Below are 21,544 nucleotides of genomic sequence, written 5' to 3' on the forward strand. Positions count from 1 at the left end.
TGCAGTACACACACACTTCAGTAGACCTCCACGGTCTATTTTTATCTCCTGTATCAGAAGTTTTGTCCTTTTAAAAATATGATTCGGCCAACAATCTGGATATCCGTGCTTTTGTCATCGATGTGGCTGAACACGGAGCCAGCTGGAGGCGGCAAGTCCACAGTAGACGGTCACATTTGTGAAATGAAAGTAAAAAAAAACGCCTCGTCTCCATTTTACAGCAGCTTATAGCGAAGGTAGCTAAGTTAGTTGTAGTCTGACGTAAGTTTTATAAATAAATATGACCGTTTAAAGCTAAAGTTTGGGTGTTTGTCATGTTAGCTAGTAATATTTAATTTTACCAGCTACATGTGTTTCCCAATATCAGTGATCTAACGTTGGATAGCCTATTAGGGTCCTCCACCTCCATATTCCTCCTCTGGTGTAACGCCATAACTGAATAGGAAGAGAAAGAGCACACAGGCATGGTGCACAAAAATATGTGTGTAATAAACAGTTTGTTATTCTTATACTCTGTGCACAAATTATGATTTGTTACAATTGCTCCAATGTGAAGAATAGAGAATAATTACAAGAGGTAAGAACAAGAGTATGGGAAAAAGTGTGTAAATACAGAGCAATAAATAAAATAGAGAAGAAATGTGCATTAAAATAAACATAAAATGTGCATTATGCTACTGTGTTTAACACTCATACCTAAGATATAAAAATCTGAATATTAAAATGGTATATATATGTACACTGTATGTACACAATTCTAACAACAATAGAATTAGAGTAAGCATACGAAATATGTAGTTATGTGCATTGCATGTTGAATTAATATATACATTCAAGAGGTACCTTCAAGAGTACCTCAAAATTCTGTATAAATGCAGTACTTACAGAGTTAATGTACTTAGTTACTTTCCACCACTGCTAGTGATATTAGTGTCGAGCAATATAGGGTGTATTAAATGATGTAATGTTAAAAATACTTAATAGAATAATTAAAAGCAATTAAAAGAAACTGGTTAAAATGGTATATTATCATACATTTTCATATTATATATGTTATCTTGATCCAACGATAATAATAATAATAATAATAATAATAATAATAATAATATTGTGGTAGGTTATGTTAGTATTATTATTACAGACCTCTTTTCACTTATTTAATTTGTGACTAATTTTTTTTTAGTTTTTTCTTAATATACAGTATATAATACTTTATTTGCTGCTAGAAGTCTTTCCAGTAGGGTTGCAACTTTGTAGTGCAGTCAAGTATTACAGTGGTATTGCCTCACTAAATTGAGGCAGGTTTCAATATGACAATGAACTTGAACACATCATATCACAAACACCACAAATAACCAGGAAGCTGCAGTCATGGTGCGTTCACAGATACTTGTCAGAGTAAATGTGTAAAAGTGGGCATATTTAGTAATATGACTGCCATTAGCTTTGTTCCATTCTGGATAAATCTAGCAGTTTCTGTAACAACAAATATGTGAAATCTCTCCTCTTCAAAAAGAAAGAATAATGTTTAATGCCCGTTGAAATTTGCCAGACTCAAAAATGAATTTTCAGATTTAATCTCACCAACAGCTGAAGAACACAATAATGTTAAATTCGCAGTTTTTGAGGCAGGGAAACAATCCTCACTTTTGATAGGCTTTAACCAACTATTATTTGGCATTGCACAGCAGATTAATGAGTTAAACTTTTGGTTATTGAGATTTCCATTGGTTAATTTCAGATCAGAAACTACATGTGTACAAAGAATTTGTTTTGTTACAGGTTCAGGTTACTTTATTTGTACCTGTAGGTAGATATGGTCATCAGTAGTCATCCACACAGATTTTTCGGACAACACAATCTTAACTCCGCCCCCTTCCTCAGCCGCTCGCCTGTCTCAACCCCCCCCCCCCCCCCCCCCTCCTTCCCTCAGCTCCGCCTATCTTTTCTGAACTTTTTGAAATCAAGCTGTGGGCGGAGTAATGCCCAGAGAGGGGGGTTTAGTTCCCCCCTAGTTTCGGCTGTAGTGCAACTACACATTTTCTGTAGTACAGAGAATTATCAGCAGCTATTTCTGATAAATGATACATTTTACAGTTTTACAATTTAAATAAAATTTAAATAAAGACAGCATTTTAAAATCATGGAGAAAACAAATGACCAAATAGCTGCTTATAATGTTGTATTGTGGTACACATTTATTACTATTCACATGAGACTGCATTCGACTGAAAAAAAATGTCAAAGAGACTTTTAAACAGGTGGATCATTTGGCACATTTAGATTTGTATATATTGAATTACCCAATAGGAACATTCAATATATCGTAAGATTTAAAAAAGGCGTTCAAAGTTTTAGAAAAGTTGAATGTGGATAAAATGCGTCATATGTATCTAATTTACGAACAGTCCCTGAACGCACCGTGCAGCGCACACAGTCGACAGAAGGCGGAAGCTGGAATGCTGTGTACCACCCCGACACGGACTGAGAAGACCGTCAAATAGTCGGAGAAAACTCGAGTTTTAGGAACAAGAGAAGAGTCTGGGGTGAGGTGAAAATGTATTTCCTCGCGGTGTTCGTCCTTTTGGGGACAGGACTGGCGGTAAACTGCGGTAAGTTAAGAGCATTTTGACATGGTCATGAGAGTCAGGTTGAAATCGAAAGTAAAAAAGACGAAGTTGTGACGTCTTTAAAATTCGCATGTCTCGTTTAATTTGCAGAAATGGACGTTGAGTGTTTTTATTTTTGGTATTGTGCAGTTATTCTGTACGGCCAGTACATAGAAACAAATAAGAACAAATGGATTTAGTTCTTCCAGATTGTTATTAATTTAGGCTGCGTGTACAACATGGCGTCACTTTGAAGACGTTCAGCTGTTTATCTTTGTGTGGTTCAGCTTATTTTTCACTTTCATATACTTTAAAGCTAAAACTGGAAGGAATGATTTTAACGATTGATTAACTGTTTCTGAATGGTTATTAAAACTATGATAAAAAGAAAATTTACTCAAGCTCAAGAAGACTTATGAATTGTTTTAAAATAGCTTATTTTGTGTCATTAGAAGTCCGAAACCTAAAAGATAACGTTAATTGCTTTCGAAGAGTGGGAGAGTCATGCGTTTTCCCCCAGTTATTCAGGTAGGCTCACGGAAAATATTTGCGGCTTCAGGGAATGTCAAGTTAAAATAAAAAAACAAACAAAACAAAACAAAAATACACACACAAACCAACCACATCCCTGTACAGAACAGTCCCTTATGATTAATCTGTCAGTGGCTGGTAGAAGCTGTAGTCATATTCTGAGACTAAGACAGATTGACAGACATGTTTTTAGTGTTTACTGCACTTAATTAACTTTGAGTCGACCTATGAACACCACCCTTTTGATTGCCGTCACTGAGGTGAACAGACAGCATTGTTAAGATATCTCTGACGTGATAAGCACAGGCTTAATTGACTCATAAACAAAGTTAGATTTCTTTTCTGAGTTTGATTTCCTTGTTCTTTCTTGTTCTCTTTCTAACTGGAGCTGTAGGTACATGTAGGTAGGTATGTGAGAGTTAAAAAACAAACAAAAACAAAACAGATATTCACTTTATTTATACACATAAACATGACATATCTACGCTAACAGTGATATATCTGTGAAAAGTGGCACAGTTGTCAACAGCAACAACTGATGTGTCACTTGTGTGTTATGTGTGTAGCCATGACTTGAAGCAGTCGAATAGTCGGTTTGTTGATTGACAAAATTGATTAATTGTTTGTCATTTTCTCAAACCATTTTAATTGTGGTTTCAGGTGTTGCTCTCCCACAAAGGGAGGCAGGCACCTGCATTATGGGGCAGTCTAGCAGTAGTCTAACAGCACCATACCTTACATTTATTCATTAAAGCAATAAAATGTATTTAAAACAGAAGGCTAACTCATTTATTCTGAGAAATCACTTTATTTATTTAAAAAAATTTTTTAAAATTTATTTTATTTATTCATTATTGTAGCGTCCATCGTTGGTCTAAGTATCGATTTTTTAAAAATGGCAAAGGGATGGCTAGGATGGTGGGCAAGCAATGTACTTGCAGGGTTTTCCACAGAATTAGAATCTATGTGTGGCGGTAGCTGATGTCGACATGGGCATTTTTTTTTTTTTTTTTTTTTTTTTTATGCCTCTGCGTTAGCAATAGCCATAGCAAGAGGCATTATGTTTTCAGGTTGTACGGATGTCTGGTCAAGGTCAGTGTCACCTTGTCTTTCTCATTCTTGTTAATGTGATATCTCAATAACACCGTGAGGTTTTTTTTTTTTTTTCAAATTTGGCACAAATGACAAAATTATGACAAAACTTCCCACAAATGTCTAATAGGATATAATAATGAAGTGATGACATTTTATATCCAAAAGGTCGAAGGTCAATGTCTATGTGACATGATAATGTTCTACATAAAACACATCATATCTCAGGAACAGAAGGGGAGACATTTGGTCAGATGCTGAATTGGTGATACTAATCTAAAACTGTGCTGATTGTTAAGAGCTTCTGTGCTGCCGGGCTGTGTGAAGTATCTATGTTTTCACAGACATGGATGTAAGCATGGATGTCCTTTTGTCCTTTTGTGTGTGTGTGTGTGTGTCTGTGTGTCTGTGTTTTTCTTGTCTGTGTGTTCTTGTGTATCAGTCTTTGTTCTCTCAGAGGTTTTCACGAGTCCACAAACACAGTGCAGGCAAAAATCTTCATGAGTCTATTTTTTTTCCATCAGTTGCGGGTTGGATAATCGATCAGTCTTTCCGATCAGAGCTGATCTCATCATAATATATCATGGATGAGAGGGGCAGGTGTTGCATAGGCAAGTGAAAGCAAACTTGTAGACCCAGCACAACTAAGTTTCACTTTCACTGCGTCTGACATTCTGCTGCTACTCTGTGCCCAGAGAACGCTCTGTGGAGCAAACAGTAACCAGATAGTATATATATTCTAACAGTGTGCCTAATTAATTGATCAGCTCCAAAAATAAAAAATAAAAACGTGGCAGCAGATATTTTGATCGTGGGTGGGGCTGCCACAAATAAATAAACATGTTGGAAACCCTGAATTCATGTATGTCTGTACACCTGTAACAATAACTACTGCAGCAAACCTAGATGGGGCTCTTAAGATCTACTGGTGCTTATCTGCCTTGTCTGATAAATGTGTCTGTCTGTCTCTCTACCTTTGTGACTCTCAGAGATGCATTCCCTCACTTACATCTACACGGCCCTCTCCAAACCTGTTGGACTCCCGGGCATCCACGAGTTCACAGCCATGGGAATGCTGGACAACAGGATGATTGACTACTTTGACAGTGAGACCCAGAAAAAAGTTCCCAAACAGGAGTGGATGAGAGACCGACTGCCTCCAGATTACTGGGAAAAAGGCACACAGTCCCGCCAGAGCAAGCAGCAGTGGTTCAAAGTCAACATTGAAATCCTGATGAAGCGAATGAATCAGAATGATTCAGGTAAGATACATCAGGGAACACTTCTTGATAACTGTTAAAATGACAACTAAAGACACAAGCACTAAATTGAAGGAGAATAGTGTTTTTGAAAGCCTTTTGCCTTTTTTAAACATGTTCTATTTGAAACCCAAAATACAAGTATGAACCTGAAAACGAGCACAATATGGACTCTTTAATGTTAAACCAGAAAACCACATATATTAACAATTGTCCCACCTCTTGGCTTTATATGTAATTGTCCATTTCCTTGTTGTTTGGCATTTGTTTCACTGTGCTGCTCCACTCTCTGGTCTCAGATGTCCATGTTCTTCAGTGGATGCACGGCTGTGAAGGCGAAACGCAAACTGACGGCAAAATTAAGTTCCGCCGTGGCATGGACATGTACAGCTACGATGGAAACGACTTCTTGTCCTTCGACGACGCCCACGCCGTCTGGGTTGCACCGATTGATGCCGCAGTCCAGACCAAGAGGAAGTGGGATGAGGTTCAGGTCCTAAAAGAATACACCAAAGGCTACCTGGAGAACGAGTGTGTGGATTGGTTGGGAAAGTTCACAGAGTATGGGAAACAGCAGCTAAGAAAAGCATGTATGTATGACAGAAAAACTTTTCTGTGTTGTTATTTTCATTCTTACCAGCTGTGTGCCTCGTGTTTGTGCAGCAGTGCCCTGAATGCCTCGCATTGAAAAAACTCAAAAAGAGAAAGTGCCCCATGTCGCTGGCATTTTTTTCTGTCATCAGATTAATTGAGAGGTGGGCCTACTGTCATGGCGATGACAATAAGGCCCAGTCCCATTTCATATCTTTACCCCAATCTCTCAGTTTCAAGTGCCGTCTTGCACCTTGGTAACAGAGTTACGAGGGGTAATGGTTAAGAACTTTACAGCCCTGATTTGTTAATAGTAGTCGTTAGTGGTGTTTACGTAAGCAGACGCGATGAGTGTTGCTGGACATTATGAGTATACCATTTTCTGCTGTACTGATTTCTCTTGTCTGGGCTACACGCAGCTTTTGCAGTTGTCGGGATGCTGGCGATTCGTTCCCAGTTTAAGTTTCACGCTGTCAATTGATCAAAAAAGACATCAACTAAAAAAGAACACTGCTTCATTACCAGGCAAGTAGCGGTACTCTGTAGGCTAACGTTAGCAACCTGTGGTCCGACCCTGCCAGTCTGCACTGGTATTAGAGAAACAGTTACAAATGCAGCAACTGTGCTGCTGGACTTAAGTTAAATTCCGGCTGTCATATGCCATCAAAGGCATTATTAAAAATTAAAACCCTGCAAATATGAACTCACCTTATGGTTTCTTCTTTCCAGCTCCTCCAAAGGTGTTCTTGTTTTCAAAGAACAGCCAAGTCGAGACAAACGTCATTTTGACATGCCTGGCCACAGGTTTCTATCCAAAAGACATCACCCTGCAGATCAGAAGGAATTACCGTATTCTAACCAGAGAGGACGGAGTGTTCTCCTCAGGCGCTCGACCAAATGAAGACGACACCTTCCAAAGAAGAGACAGCGTGGAGATTTTAAGGAGTGACATGTCTACATACACCTGTGAAGTCATTCATCCCACATCTGGGGTTCATGTTACAAGAGCTTGGGGTACTTCTTTGCCTTTTGATTCTTTTTTTACAATGTTAACATATTTATTGCAGATTGCTGCCAATGACATGTCTCAGATTATTGAAATGACCTCTCCAGAGTTAAATTCGTCTTAAGCCACAAGAAAGGTTTTTACATTAAACCCATCAAATAGAAATGATGTTTAAAGTGAGGTGTATAAAAACGAATGTGAATGTTTTCTGTGTCTTAGATCATAAACTTCCTGCAGACACTGGAGGAGCTATCATTGGTGGGGCGATTGGGGCCCTGATCTTGTTGGTGATCGTGGTCGGTGTGGTGCTGGTTGTCTTGTATAAAAGACGCACGATCGGTAGGTTCACTATATAACTATTGTCTTCTTTCAACAGCAGGATACAAGTAGAGTGAAATATATACATGTTTTTTTAAACTGCGTTTTATATTCTGTAAAAGACAACACAGTTACATAGCAACATTTTACTGACATGGACATATCAAACTCAATGCAGTATCCATCATAGTGTATTTACACCAATTAAAAGTACTTGATGTTACAGTCTTTTCAGCCACAAGTTAAGATGTGTTGTAGGGCTGGGCGGTATGCCGGTTCGTATCGAATACCGGTCTTTATTTTCGTTATATGAATATTTCATATACTGCAGTACCGGGAATAGCCCAAACAACGTCCGGAACGTGCACGACAGGGAAGTGTTTCAGCGGGGACCCATTTCACTGCTGCACACCACAGACGCACTATAGCCGGCTAGAGTGAGAGCATAGAGAAAAGTTAAGAGGCGAGAATGGCTGCCGGAGAGAGTTCTGAAAACGAAGCAACTGTACACATTGCTGAAGAAGAACACGATGACCCAGAAGAACTCATACTAATAAGAACAGTGTTTCCTCTATATGCAACTAGCAGCAGGACACCGCCGCTGCTGATTCGTTTTTTTTTTTTATTTATTTATTTTTTCGTCTTAGCTCTTTAGAAACTACCATTATATTTGGCGCTACGGATGCTTCATATCCAGGCCTATAGAACGGGTCTATACCTTGTCCTTTCATTAAACAAACTAAATAGCCTTATGTTATTTACCTTATTTACATGACAGCCTGTCATTTCTGTGTCTACATGGTAGCGCGTTTACAATTCTCCTCTGCTCTCTGTATCGCACACGGCGGAGTTTCGCCCCAATGCGCACATACACACACACACACACACACACACACACAGGTAAGCACACTGGAGAGCGGCTCGGGCCGCATTTTCCTGACCGAATCCGACCCAAGTCTGAGACAATTATAACCGAGCACAGCAGTAATGGAGCAGAACCTGTGTTGCGTTCAGGCATTGTCACGTAAATAACAAATTCCAGCACTTGAATAGGCCATAGCACAACACAGCAGCATGTCAAGTGGGCCGAAACCTGAGCAAAAAAGCGTCAAATACTATAAAACCAATATAATTAAAAAACAACAACAAAAAAAAAAACATAATATGAAAATTTTGTCATATGGCCCAGCCCTAATGTGTTGTGTGAAATCGTTATCAAGTGCAAAGGTCTGTTATTATTTTATGATGGACTTTATGAGGTGTTCAGAGGTCACACTGAATAGCAGTCTTGTCAGTCATTATGGGTTAAAGGTCTTTGTTGTCCTTTATTCACTGAACTGGAAGCTGACTGAGCTCTGACGTCCCACATGTCAGTTTGTGAGGCTGCGCTAACCAGAGCTGAGAGTATGAAGTTAATCTTAGCAGTGCAGTGCAGGTTTTCTTTCACTCACCTTTGTACCAGCTGATCCTCTCATCCATCGATCTGATCTGATCAGCTCTGATCAGATCGACTAATCAATTATCCACCATGTGACTCAAACTCCAGAATCTGCTGCTGAGGGGAAAAAAAAAACCATCATGAAGAGTTCCACAATACACTGCACACGGCTCTACAATGCAATGAGATTTTACCTGTTCTAAATAGTCAAATTTGTGGTGAAGTTGCAGTGGTTGGTCAAAATTGCAAGGTTCCACAGAATTCATGGGGATTGGCTAAATTTGCATTAATTTTTGCAATCACAACATCCTGAAGGGACTGTCTTATGTAATAATCCAGAGTTATTACATTATCAAACACACAGGACTGCTCAGATTGGTATTGGTTATGCTAACTTGAGTGTTTGCTGGGCAGCTATGTCATTAAAGTAAATTACCTAAACTGATTTTTATTGTCTTCACAGGATCAGGCAAGTCCTTCAGCAGTGTTTCCACCGGTGGCTCCGGTAAGTATCCTTGTCCACTGATTGAAACCTGCACTGAGAAGGTTAACGCTTTGGTAGTCCCACATTATTGTTTGCACCCTTTATGATTGGATGACAGCAGGACGCTGCAGATAGGATTACCATAACAAATTAAGATAACTAAGATCATCAACACTGAGAGGGACATGCAACAAAGGACCCTGGCTAGAATCATATTATCGTTTTAGTTAATCTTGCCTAGACTTTAACTTGAACATGAAAACATGAAAATGGATATAATAGTTTGTTGTGTTTATGTGTTTGTTTAACTTTGTCGTGTTTATCAACAGATCAGACACCTTACAAAGTAGTTGTCTCCACGGGTAAGTGCTTTATTTCTCTGCGATGATGTCTATTAAAGTTATGAATTTTACCCCAGAATTTTTTTGTGTTTTGTGCCAATAATACTCAAATTGTTACAATCAGAGGGCGGAAACCAAAAAGTTTAGTCAAACCAAATTGAAGTTTTTTAAATAAATAAATGTAGTTTAATAAAAATGGCAAACAAAGTCCTGTATGGCTCCTTAGCTGGCTGGTTAAAGAGTATGTTGTGATCACTTAGCAAAAAAAGAAACAGTAAATGGTCACATTATAGAATTACATAAAAATGATCCATTTCTTTCAGTATTTTTTTTTATTTTATTTTATGTGTGGTGTTTTGTAGGACTGAAAATAGATACATAATAATGTACAAATAAAAAGACTATAGAAAGTATATGTACAAAAACAGATTGTAGCAGATAGGCCTTAATGTTTTCTGTGTGTGTGTGTGTGTGTGTGTGTGTGTGTGTGTGTGTGTGTGTGTGTGTGTGTGTGTGTGTGTGTGTGCGCAATTAAGTCTCAAACCCAGGCGCCGCGAATGCACCTCGCAAGGGTAAGTGTTTTTACGGATACATGATTTTGCATTGAGCTACATTACAATACATGAATTTAATCACACTATCATTTAAACTCTTCCTATATTATGAGTATAGAGTGCTGCAGGGATGAGTTTTTTTTTATTTTTTTTTTTGTAGAGCAATGAGGAAGTTATCGTCTGGTTCTGTTAACAGAAAAGAAGGAAACAAATACGTCTGCACACCAAGCAGCTCCCGTTTGAAAGGATCTCTCTCAGACTTGAAGTCAGAGGAAGAGCTGTGGGCTTGAATCGTCACTCTGCATTAAAATCGTGTTAAATGGGAGCTGCTTGGTGTGCAGACTTATTTGTTTTCTACTTTGCCAGATGTATATTTGGTCCAGCACCCACTCCATTGGACATAAGGATGTGCCTGTCCTTTGTTCTGTCCCCCCCCCCCCCCCCCCACCGTCAATAAAAAAGCCAATGTGATGTATCCATTGGAATTAAGATTATTGCAGAAAGTAAGCTCTGTAAAGAAAAGTTTGATACTTACAAGGTTTGTTCAGCAAGATAATCTTCACAAGTGAACATCACTTTTATGATTTCTGAAATGTAAATGCAGTCGGCAGAATTAAAAAGCCAACGTAAAGGCTGAGTCACGGTTGGGCGCACTACACTTTTTAAGAGTGTTGCTTGACAGAAGTTTAAGAGTAGTGCGACGTTTCAGTTTATGCTCTGGCAAAAGGTTTCAGTCGTCTCCATGGTTACTAGAGACTTTTTTATTTTTTACAGTCCGAGTCTTTTTCTGTCGCTTTTAGTAATAAGTAATTTCCACAGACATCTGTTTAAATCACACAAATATCCCACTGTATATATGTGTTATATATATTGATTGAGCTACTCTCAGACTGTCTGTGAGTGGCAGATTTCCCTCACTCACTGTGGTTGGCGGGGAAACTAAATCAGTGAATTGATTAATAGAAACACCATGGATCTCCTCCCCTGGAGTTGATATGAAAACTATTTTTGGTTCAATAAATATCTGCTGTCAACAGGCCTGGCAAAGGCAGTTTGGCTGGCTCTGTATAATGGGCCAGCCACTGCACTCTCACCTTCCCAGGGGCTGCTGTTGACTGGCGGCTGCTTCTGTGGACTGAGACACCGAACACAGGTTTTGGTGTTGATGTAAAACTTTTGTGTCCATGGCGACAATGCTACCAATCACATTACTGGATGAAATATGGCGATGTCCGTAACATAAAAATCACCAGGTACCTGACATGAAAGGAAAATGTCAGGTGACACTTCTTTTGTTGTAACTACGTTGTCGGTCGAGCAACCCTTATCAAAACTGTCGTACACCGTACCATGCATGACTTTAGCGTTGCCACCGCAGCAAGGCTGTAAAGCCATGTTCAGTGCAATGACATTCTGTAGTCTCATTTAGCCACTTGTTAGCAAATGTCTTTGTTAGGACATACAAAACTGTCCGTGTGCTACTGCGGTAATTTCATTCACCTCACAGACTGATTTAGCATAGCATATGCAATATATACTGTGGACTGATGTCACACTGCTAGTGAACTTGAGTGAGGCGGAGAGTGTGAGAGGGGAGAGGTGCACACTGGTATGGCTTTTCATAAGAGCGTTGCTATGTAACTTGACCCTACATCGATATAAACAGTGTTGTGCAAATCTATATCTTGCTAGAAAATATAGAGATAATTGTACAGTCATTAAATCGCCCAGCCCTAGAACAGATGAGTGAAAAGCTGGTCAGAATGCACAGATATGATTTACAAGTGGCCCTACACACATACCGGTACATATCTAAAACATTTCCTTTTGTTCACAGGCTCAGATGGATCTCTCTACAGCAGTGGCTCTAGTGGAACTTCTGACTCTGGCGTTGGTGGTACGTATTTTTGTCTGCTGATTAAAAGCTGGATCCAGTCTCAATATTTTAAGTATCTACTGTACATTTAAATTATCACTTCTGTTCACCCCTGCAGGTGATACCGACAGAAACCCCACCCCTGAGTCCGAAACCCTCCTCAATGAGACGAACAGGGAGGAGCAAGTCTGAAGTAACTGCAGTTAATGCAGTTTCTATCAGAGTACACTGAGGCTCACTGTGCTCTCTGGAACCAAATTTACCAATACAAAGAACTTTACAATAGGGTGGAAATTAAACGGGGTCTTTGAAAATCAACAAATAGAAAGTACTTATATATTCTAAAAAGAGTCTCTGGAAAATCTTCCTGGCAGTAAGAGAACTAGGTTTGAACTTTGAATGAGTTAAATTCAAACAGTATCAAAGTGGTGTTGTGTTGTAGCACTTTGTAGCTTTGAAAACAAATGGATAAGATCTGAAATACAGTGCTAGTGTTGCTAGTTAGGTGAGCTTGGTTTTTTGTTGTTGTTTTTTTTCAGTTGGAAATTCAGGAAAGTGATTAGAAAAGTATGACCCGTAAGAAACTTAACAAATGTGAATTCTGAAGCACCTTGAAGAAACTTCTGAAAAATCTACACATATAATTACAGTGGTTTTACTCCAAGCCAAACATTTAAAACTAGATGCAGGCAAGAATTTAGGCGTTATCAGTAAAATTGGTGGAGCTATTGGTGGAGATGTTAATACTTAATTAACATTGTTCTCAAATCTCAATGGAAATAATAACCGAGAGATTATAGATAAGATGTAAAAAAAAAAAAAAAACAGGTGTGAAAAGTGTGTAAGGACAGTCTGTCTGTGGAACACTGGGGGGTGTGGGCTGGTTTAAAGAGGGAGGAAATTTTTGAGGGTTCTCTGTGGATCCTGGTATCTACAAATGTTTAAGTATTGAACTGCTTGCAAGAGTCCTTGGCAAGAGCTTTGAATTGAATGACCGATTGTAAGTCCTGTCCCCCCCTAGTTACCATTGCTAGGTCCAACGAGCCCGACAGAAAGAGATATGGCGATGCTGTTTCCATTTAGCCAGGTGTTGCAGTGTTTTCTGAGTCTAATAAGCTGAATCAATGTTTATTTACAATAACTTTTGGGTAGAAAACCCCGTACCCACATACATCCAATCAAACGACGCTTAGCAAACACTGCCTCAATTGATTTGTTTCAAGCCATCTTTAATAAAGGCAATCTATACACAGAGCAGCGCTTAGATAGCGTCTTGGCGTCAGACAATATAGCTTCAAGAAGTGGACACTTAGGGCTACAGTATGCGATGGAAAGATATATTTGAAATGACATCATGTCTGTCCAAATAACACCAACAGTTCAGGCTACTATGTGGTGGCTTGTAGCCTTAGAGCGATGATAATTAGCAGTGAAACATTAGCCCTGATCTCTTAAGGCTCACGATAATTCATGTCATCTTAAAAATACGTCAGCAAACAACCATGTGTCCTTTTCTAAGGTTGGAAGGTTGTGACAGTCAGCCACATATTTTAACCATCTTTAAAATTTGGTTTTCTTGTCAACATAGATGAGCCTAGCACATAGCATCTCTAAGTAGAATAGGAAAGAGTAAAATTGACTGAGGCTCTGCTGAACTTTGCTCAGTTGTGCTCTCAACTGAGCACCGGGCGAAATGGAAAGGCTAATTGGATAAGAAATACTTTGAAAGAAAGAAGAAATAACTATTAAAAGAAATGTTTAAGTGCAGTTTTGAAGGACCATGTCAGTGCCTTGCTTAATTAATCAGAGGAAAACCAACATTTAACTTCTGCAGTGGTTGTCATTTGGCTTTGTTTTATGTCAGTATGTTATGACAGTAAACCTGCAGTGAAGTTAGACTAGCTGCAGATAATCAGCAATCAACTGCACTTATTACCACTCAGAGAAAACTGAGGAAATACTTATAATGTGATTAAAATAAACGGCCTACAATTTACAAATACACTGGTATCATGGAAGTAGGCTGAAAATTAAATGGGAACACTGGCATTTTTCAACCTGGACCCTATTTTGACATATTATTGTGTGTGCAATAATGGTACAATAATTTCTGAAACTGGTCCAATGATGAGAGAGTGCGCTGCAGCAGGCAGCTGTGAAACAGGCTGCGATGTAACAACTCAGGGCAGGTGCGCGAGTCAACAACCACTGACTTTTTGCCACTGACAGATTGTTCTTATGAGTGTCTTACAATATTACGGAAATGATCCAACAGACAAATGTAAAGTTTCTCTTCTCTTTAGCGAGACTTGGACATAAAACACAACGGAACAAGTGGAAGGTGTAGGGTCCTTTCTGTAATATTCTAAGACACCAAGACAATCAGAGCTCGTCAGTGGCAAACAAAAAAGCACTTTCACTTGTTGCAATGGGGCACAGCTGCCCCGGTGGTTACATAGTAGCCTGTTTGGCAGGTATCAGCTGCATCACTTTCTCTCAACACTGGACCACTTTAAAAAAAAACTGTTGTTCCCGTGAGTCACTGTGTGACACAAAAACACAGGAAAATAGGATCCAAGCTGAAAAATACCAGAGTCCCCCTTTATTAATTGTCAGTCACAAAGGTTTAGCCTGGCTTAAAAATAAGTACTCAGTGTATTTCACTGAATGATTAGCAGGGATAATTTAAAACATGGTGTAGGTTGTCATTTAATAATCGCTGTTGTAAATACAGTTATAGTGAGCTTGTAGAGCTAAGTTGCAAAATGCATTTTGGAAGCTTTAAATGTGCAAGTTTATTGAATATATCTGCCCTGTTAGAATATGCTCCTGTCACTAAGAAATAAATCCAGTCCTCTTGTTGGTGTGCTTGATTTATTGTTATGACATTTTAGACCTCTTAATAATGAATTGTACTGCTTGTTATCCAAGATAAAAATGAATTATGTTTGCAAAAGCAATTTCACTTTAAACTGATCAGTTTAGTCGGTAAGATACAGACAGACTTCTTATATTGTGTGTGCTCCTAGTGGCTTTCCAAATACATTTATGAGGTATTGTGTGTCTTCAGCAAATGGATTTTACACGTTTTCTCTTTTGGGTTCTTGGTTGCTTGTGTAGTTGACAAATATGAAAATGTTGCTATCCATCTGATGAATCAGCTTTTTTTTTTCCACAATTACCTGTGTAAAAAAAAAAAAATCACTTCTGTCGAAATATGTTTTTTAAATCACAATAAAATATTTCTAAAAATGATCAATATGCCAGTCAAATAAATCTCTAGTAAAGTCTGAAATCTGTGTTATGTGTGTATAATGAAAATATTGATTTGCTCAAAGACACCATGGGCTGTAAGACATCAGTGACAACATCAGATATTGTAGCTTCTGTCTAAAAGTTTAAATGAGTTGAAGTCCAGAATCTGTGGATGAATCCCCATGCCACAGATTTTTAAATAATGATAATAATGATATTTTTGTACGTTTGTTTTTTATAGGACAAAGCCAGTATGTGGTCACAACAACCTGTCTATGGTTCTTAAGATGCTCTCTTTTCATGAGTGAAGTACTCTACACATGATTATTAAATCATTGTAAAATTAATTGTTTGATTGGCTACAGTACTACAGTAGCTATTTAACTGATTTGTAAAATAATTGCACGGTCTCATGTCTGACTACCTACACGTGATAGTTTTGGTGTTCTCTCAATTATGTTTAAATTAATTAAATAATTGAAAAAACATCTTTAAAACAATTTCCAGCTTCTGGATAAACTATAAAAACAAAACAACAAAAAACTTAATTTCAAGTTTCATTTAAGGTACAACCAATGATTCAAATGACGATGTCCCACCACCAGAGAGAAGTGACTGCTACAATGTACAACACAATATATACATGGGCAGGAATGAGAATAAGAAATATATACAATCTGTGCAACATAGCTACAAGATTTTTAACAGCAGTAATATATATAGATGATAAAATAAATTCTGTAATAACTGCTTTTAGTTAACAGGAAATTTAAGGAGTGTAAAAGCCAGTAAAGCACATAGAGAAAATCACATCATTTATTTTTAGATGACTGGCAATTTAAATATAACGTTAATGTCATATAAAATATTATATAATGTTATCATATATGAATATTTTTTTATACATATGTGTGTGTGTGTGTGTGTGTGTGTGTGTGCGTACGTGCTTGCGTGCGTGCGTGTGTATTGATTTATTATTTTTATGAACTACTTTTATATTTATTTTATCATAAATATGTATATTATGATATGTTGTTTTTTATCATTATTTTACACGTACATTACGGCATGACGTCACTAGGCGGCGGCAAATTTCTGTTTTTGAATCAACACCTCAGTCTGTCGGTGGTCCGTCTTTAACCGTTTATCAAGTGTGTTTTTGGGGTGTGTTTGTATCTCAGCTGCGCCTCAACACACGGAGCAGCAGCCCGTTCAACTTAGAAGAACAACCTTCAGAGACTTGAACGTGTTTATCTCCGCACTCTGTTTTTTGTGTCTTTACTTTTGCCGTTAATTAACCGGTAAGCTAGCTAACCGTTTTAGCCTGTGTGTGTGTGCGGGGTTACCATGGTGACGCACCGCGGTAGGGGCAGAGGGGCCGGTGATCAGAACAGCAAGCGGAAGCAGCAGCACAGGCCGGCCAAGAGCTCCGAGTCCCCGCTGCAGGATCCACTAAAGACGCGGAGCAGGAGCACGGTGACCCGGCCGGAGGAATCCCCGCTGTCCCATGTAAGTTTCTCTGTTGGCGTTTGAAGTTTTAAAATCTTAAACTGTTTACTCTTTCAGTAACGTTTAAATAGTAACGTTAACTGCCAGTCTTTCAGTAGCAAATGATTAAAGCTTTAACAACTTAAGTTACCATTTAACTTTGGTTTGTATGACGTTAGTCATTGTGGATATCACACAAAAAATACTGGCATTAGTATTAAAATAGAGAAGAAAAAAACAAAACATAACAGAGCTAATGTGTATTCAGAACTGTGTCATTGTTATTATATTTAAGTGAAGGACTGTTCTTGCCAGGACAGGGGTGGCTGGGGGTGACTTTGTTTATGTTTTTATTTTTGTTTGTTTTGTTGAAGACGAAATCCTTGAGTTGAAAAAAGCCTCGGATATTTAAACAGTTTATTCTGCAAATTTTTCAATGACACATAGAATAATATTATTTTGATTAAATATTACTATTTTCACCTCAGATTTGGTTAATTTTTTACTTATTTTTTTCTAATGGAAGTTCATAGCACATGATGTGTCCAAGGAGGTTGGGAATTTTAAAATCCAAAGATAATTTCTGTTTTTGCAGTTTGTCGCTATGATAAATTGTGTGATTTTGGTGATTTTTAAAGAAAAACAGGCATTCAAGGCATCTTTTCTTTGGAATTCTGCTGTAAAACAAATACAAATAACAACCATTTCAATTTGTATCCCCTTCCCCTAAGCCGAAGAAAGAAAAAAAAACATAAGTCCCTACCCCAGTGCTTAAAAAATGATTTGACGTGCCTCCCCCTTCTTGCACCACCCCTTCCCCCTCAAAAATAACAAACAGTCCCTAATATTAATCATCAGACTATGAAAAGTTATTGTTAGTAGCAACTGTGTTTTTTTTTTTTAAAGCACTTTGATCAACATTTGTTGTTTTAAAAAGGCCTGTGTAAATAATTAACGTTACTGCCTTTATATAGTTAACAATTGTCATGAAAAATGTCATTTAAAATGAGTAACTTAAGATTTTTTTTATATTAAGTGACATTGCATTACAAGATATAAAAAGTAAATCTACCAGGCTGATATACCGACTGATATTTGCTAATTGCAGATATATTGGTAATGGCATATGCGCTGATAAATGACAAGTAATGAAAGTACAGAAATGCGAAACATTTGTTTTGACATTTGTTTCACCGGCTGCACAATTAATGGAAATGTACAGATAAATGTGTTAAAGAGTAAGTGCCTGGCGCACCATGTCTGCGTTACATAGCAACGATGACAGCGGAGTCCTGAGGGAACTTTTTTTTTTTTTTTTTTTTTTAAGATATTTTTGGGGGGGGCATTTTCTATTTTTGTTCACTCCCTCTCATGTGATATTACTTAAATAGGTGATAATAGTAGGTGATATTTTCACATACAAGAAAACATAAATACAAAGTAGAAAACTCACCTTGAAATATGAAAACATATTATTAAGAATATGTAAAAATATGTAAAATATGTTTTTAAAATGAAACATTATGTGCAGGAATTTGCAAAATATACACCAAAGGAGGCAGCACAGTGCTGTGGTGGTAAGCATTGTCACGTCACAGCAAGAGGGTTCCGGGTTCGAACCCAGGGGGTTGGGGTTCGAGCCTGCAGTAGGGGAGCCCTTCTGTGCGGAGCTTGCATGTTCTGTGGGTACTCTGGCTTCCTCCCACAGTCCAAAGACATGCAGGTTAACTGGTGATTTTAAATTCCCTGTAAAGTGAATGTGAGCAAGAATGATTGTGTGTCTCTATGTGTCAGCCCTGTGATAGTCTGGTGACCTGTCCAGGGTGTACCCTGCCTCTTGCCCAATGTCAGCAGGGATAGGCTCCAGCCCCCCTGTGACCCCTAACAGGATAAGTAGTTACAGAAATGACTGAATGCACCAAAGGGCAACTACCAACATAAGAAAGACTGATGTAATACACTCAGGATGCATAACCTGCTTTGGCTGGAGGCCATGTTCACAAAATGACAGGAAAGCCAGGAGCCAGTTGCAGCAGCCCTGCAGAGGTCAGGTATAGGCAGGAGCATTTCTGGGATTTGAGGACATTCTGGACTTAATCTTAGTTGGGGGGTCCAGGGGATCCTCCCCTCGGACTTTTTGATAATCAAGCTCTATTTTGATGCTTTTTATGTGTTTTGGCACCTTATTTACAGTGAAAGTACAAAATATGTCCAGTGTGAATCAATTTTCATTGTGAGTTAGAAAATGGTTAGGGTCGCCATCCGGCACCCTGTCGCTGACCAGATTTGGCCCACGGTTTGTAAGTTGACTATCACTGTAATACACTTAAAGAGTATTTACCCTCACTATTTCAGCTTGTCTTTGTTTGCAGTGTTGTACTTTGACAGAGTGAGTATGATACGACTCCTTGCTCTTTGTTTTCAGTTGCCTAAACTTCTGAAGTATTTGAAATGTTTTTACAGGAATCTAATGCTGAAGACGAACAGAGTCACACTGGTTCAGAAACACCAGAGGACGAAGAAGATAAACCAGCAAGACGCATCATCAGGTCGGTCTTATAATATCAGATAATACAGGAGATATGTGGGATTGTGGTGGAATGTAATACAGTTTAATTTACTCAAGTGCTGTACTCAATTAAAAAAAATTAGGTACTTGTACTTTACTTGAGTATTTTCTTTTTGTGCCACTGTATACTTTTGCTCCACTACATGTCAGAGGGAAATATTAAACTTTTTATTTCACCACAGTAGATTGACAGCTTTAGTTAATTTACAAATTAAGATCTTTGCACACAAAATACATGACCAGTGAATGTTGCCTGATTACCACCGTCACTGCTGAAATGATCAGTCAATTCATTTATTAGTCATTTAAAAATTACAAGTTATCAGTTTGAAAATTCATCGTCAGTGTCTTCTCAGATGTGTTAGTGTTATGTGTCATTCAGAACACTGCTTTTTGACTCTGTGATAAATGGGTCAATGACGTGACGCTACTTTTTTTGTGTTCATATGGTTTAGTCAAATTTAAAAGGGTTAAAATTTGAAAATAAATGTATGATTAACTTACAAATTTTAATTTTGTGTGGATCCAGTATAAAATTTCTGCTTTTAATACATTTTGAGAGAATATATTAGAGGATAGTGGCAAAAATGTCTAAATGGTGTAACCCTAAAAACCTGCACCAAATTATTAAACTTGCTTAAAAACACTAAAATTCTCAATAAAACACCATATCAACTAGTTTGGCATGATCTTTAAGTTATTACTTTTTTATATTCAATAAAGGTAATGGAATACAATTGTTCTAAATATGAAATTTAATTTGGGGAATCCTGAAAGTCAAGTAAACTACATTAAGTGTCAAGTGGTGTAACCACCATTTTAGAGGCCGTTTTGTTAATATTGTAAAGAAGGCCATGTGACAGGAAATGGTGTTACAGAGAAGGACCTCTGATGATCACAACTGCTGCATGACAAGGTTAGAATTTCTTAAAATTACTAATAAATTAAAGTTTTTAGACTCCGGTCAGGTTTGGAAAGTGTACATGTCAAATGGTATGACCCTAGAAAAACATTAATAATTCATAAAAATCATTAAAAGGAATATTTACTTTAAAAATTATGTTTGAGACTAAGGCCATGTGCTTACACAGGTGTCCATGGTAATGCCTGTCAAATTTGATTTTAAAATGAAATGTCAAATGGTGTAACCGGTTACACCATTTGACTCCTATTAAGAGCCTTTCTGTTATAGGCAATTATGTCAAATATCAGCAGTTTATGATAGTAATTTGTTAGATATCAGTAGTTTATGATGCTAATTAAAGATGTATTATAAAAAAAACTACTTTTGATCTTGTACAGTAGCTTTAAAATACCTAAAAATCCAATAATTCATTTAAAGTAGAAATGTTACTCAAACATTAAAATTTCTGTCTGTAAAATACAATTATTTACATTTCTGCTATTTCATTACTAATGTATGATACATTTATAGAAAACTAAAGTAATCAAACTAAATAAATAAAATCAATTTCCCCCATTAGATGCCAGTTTCTAGGAGGGCCACCTGACAAGCCCTAAGGGTTTTCTTTTGGCTCCTCCCACACACTTTTTTTTTTCTCTTTTAAGTCATCGTTTTTTATATGTGTCAATACTGTATGTATTCTGTTTCTTCTTATTGACATCCTATACTCTTTTTCTTGTGTGCAAATAAAAAAAAAAAAAAAAAAAAACAAGGAAAAAGTGGCTCGTCATAGAGTGCTAATGCAAATGAATGCTAATGAATGCTAATGCTGCAGCAAGGGCCAATTACGTCCTTACGAGTTGTTGTTGTCAGGTGACTTTTTCCCTTATCAGAATTTAAAACACAAAACATGAAACATGAGTTAAATTTTAAAATTAAATGATTGTTGTTAGCAAAGAATTTACAGTAGAAGAAATTAGTTAATTGTTGTCAGCTGTTCCTTTTTCTGAACTTCCTCTCTCATTAAATTTTTATCAACCGTATTCACAATAGTAGACCAGTTCACCCTTATGAGTTGTTGTCAGGTGACTTTTTTCTTATCAGAACTTAAGATACAAAACATGAGTTAAATTTTAAAATGAAACATGATTGTAAAATGTTTTTTCAGCAAAGAATTTACAGTAGAAGAAATTAGCTCACTGTTGTCAGATGTTCTTTTTTCTGAACTG

General features: G+C 37.6%; 3 protein-coding genes across 5 annotated transcripts in view; 2 read left to right on the top strand and 1 right to left on the bottom strand.

Annotated features, from left to right (window-relative positions):
• The window catches only part of LOC126383971 (collagen alpha-1(XIV) chain-like), an 849,933-nt gene that overhangs the window by 423,341 nt on the left and 405,048 nt on the right, over positions 1–21,544 (bottom strand). The window lies entirely within an intron of this gene.
• On the top strand, positions 2,417–15,354 carry LOC126383952 (H-2 class I histocompatibility antigen, Q10 alpha chain-like). The gene is made up of 10 exons (XM_050034726.1): positions 2,417–2,612; positions 5,222–5,494; positions 5,791–6,081; positions 6,812–7,096; positions 7,308–7,427; positions 9,308–9,349; positions 9,658–9,690; positions 10,206–10,241; positions 12,061–12,120; positions 12,218–15,354. The coding sequence occupies exons 1-10, from the start codon at positions 2,558–2,560 to the stop codon at positions 12,289–12,291; spliced, it is 1,269 nt and encodes a 422-aa protein (XP_049890683.1). The 5' UTR covers positions 2,417–2,557; the 3' UTR covers positions 12,292–15,354.
• The window catches only part of LOC126383942 (ATPase family AAA domain-containing protein 2-like), a 32,885-nt gene continuing 27,913 nt past the window's right edge, over positions 16,573–21,544 (top strand). The window contains exons 1-2 of one of the 3 annotated variants that reach the window (XM_050034708.1): positions 16,573–16,863; positions 19,306–19,391. In XM_050034708.1, the coding sequence (XP_049890665.1) occupies positions 16,702–16,863; positions 19,306–19,391 (248 nt within the window). In that variant the 5' untranslated portion in view covers positions 16,573–16,701. The remainder of the gene's footprint in view (positions 16,864–19,305; positions 19,392–21,544) is intronic. The other 2 variants (XM_050034706.1, XM_050034705.1) reach the window with 2 other exon arrangements.

The sequence above is a fragment of the Epinephelus moara genome, chromosome 22, assembly GCF_006386435.1.
Source record: "Epinephelus moara isolate mb chromosome 22, YSFRI_EMoa_1.0, whole genome shotgun sequence".
Classification (NCBI taxonomy): domain Eukaryota; kingdom Metazoa; phylum Chordata; class Actinopteri; order Perciformes; family Serranidae; genus Epinephelus; species Epinephelus moara.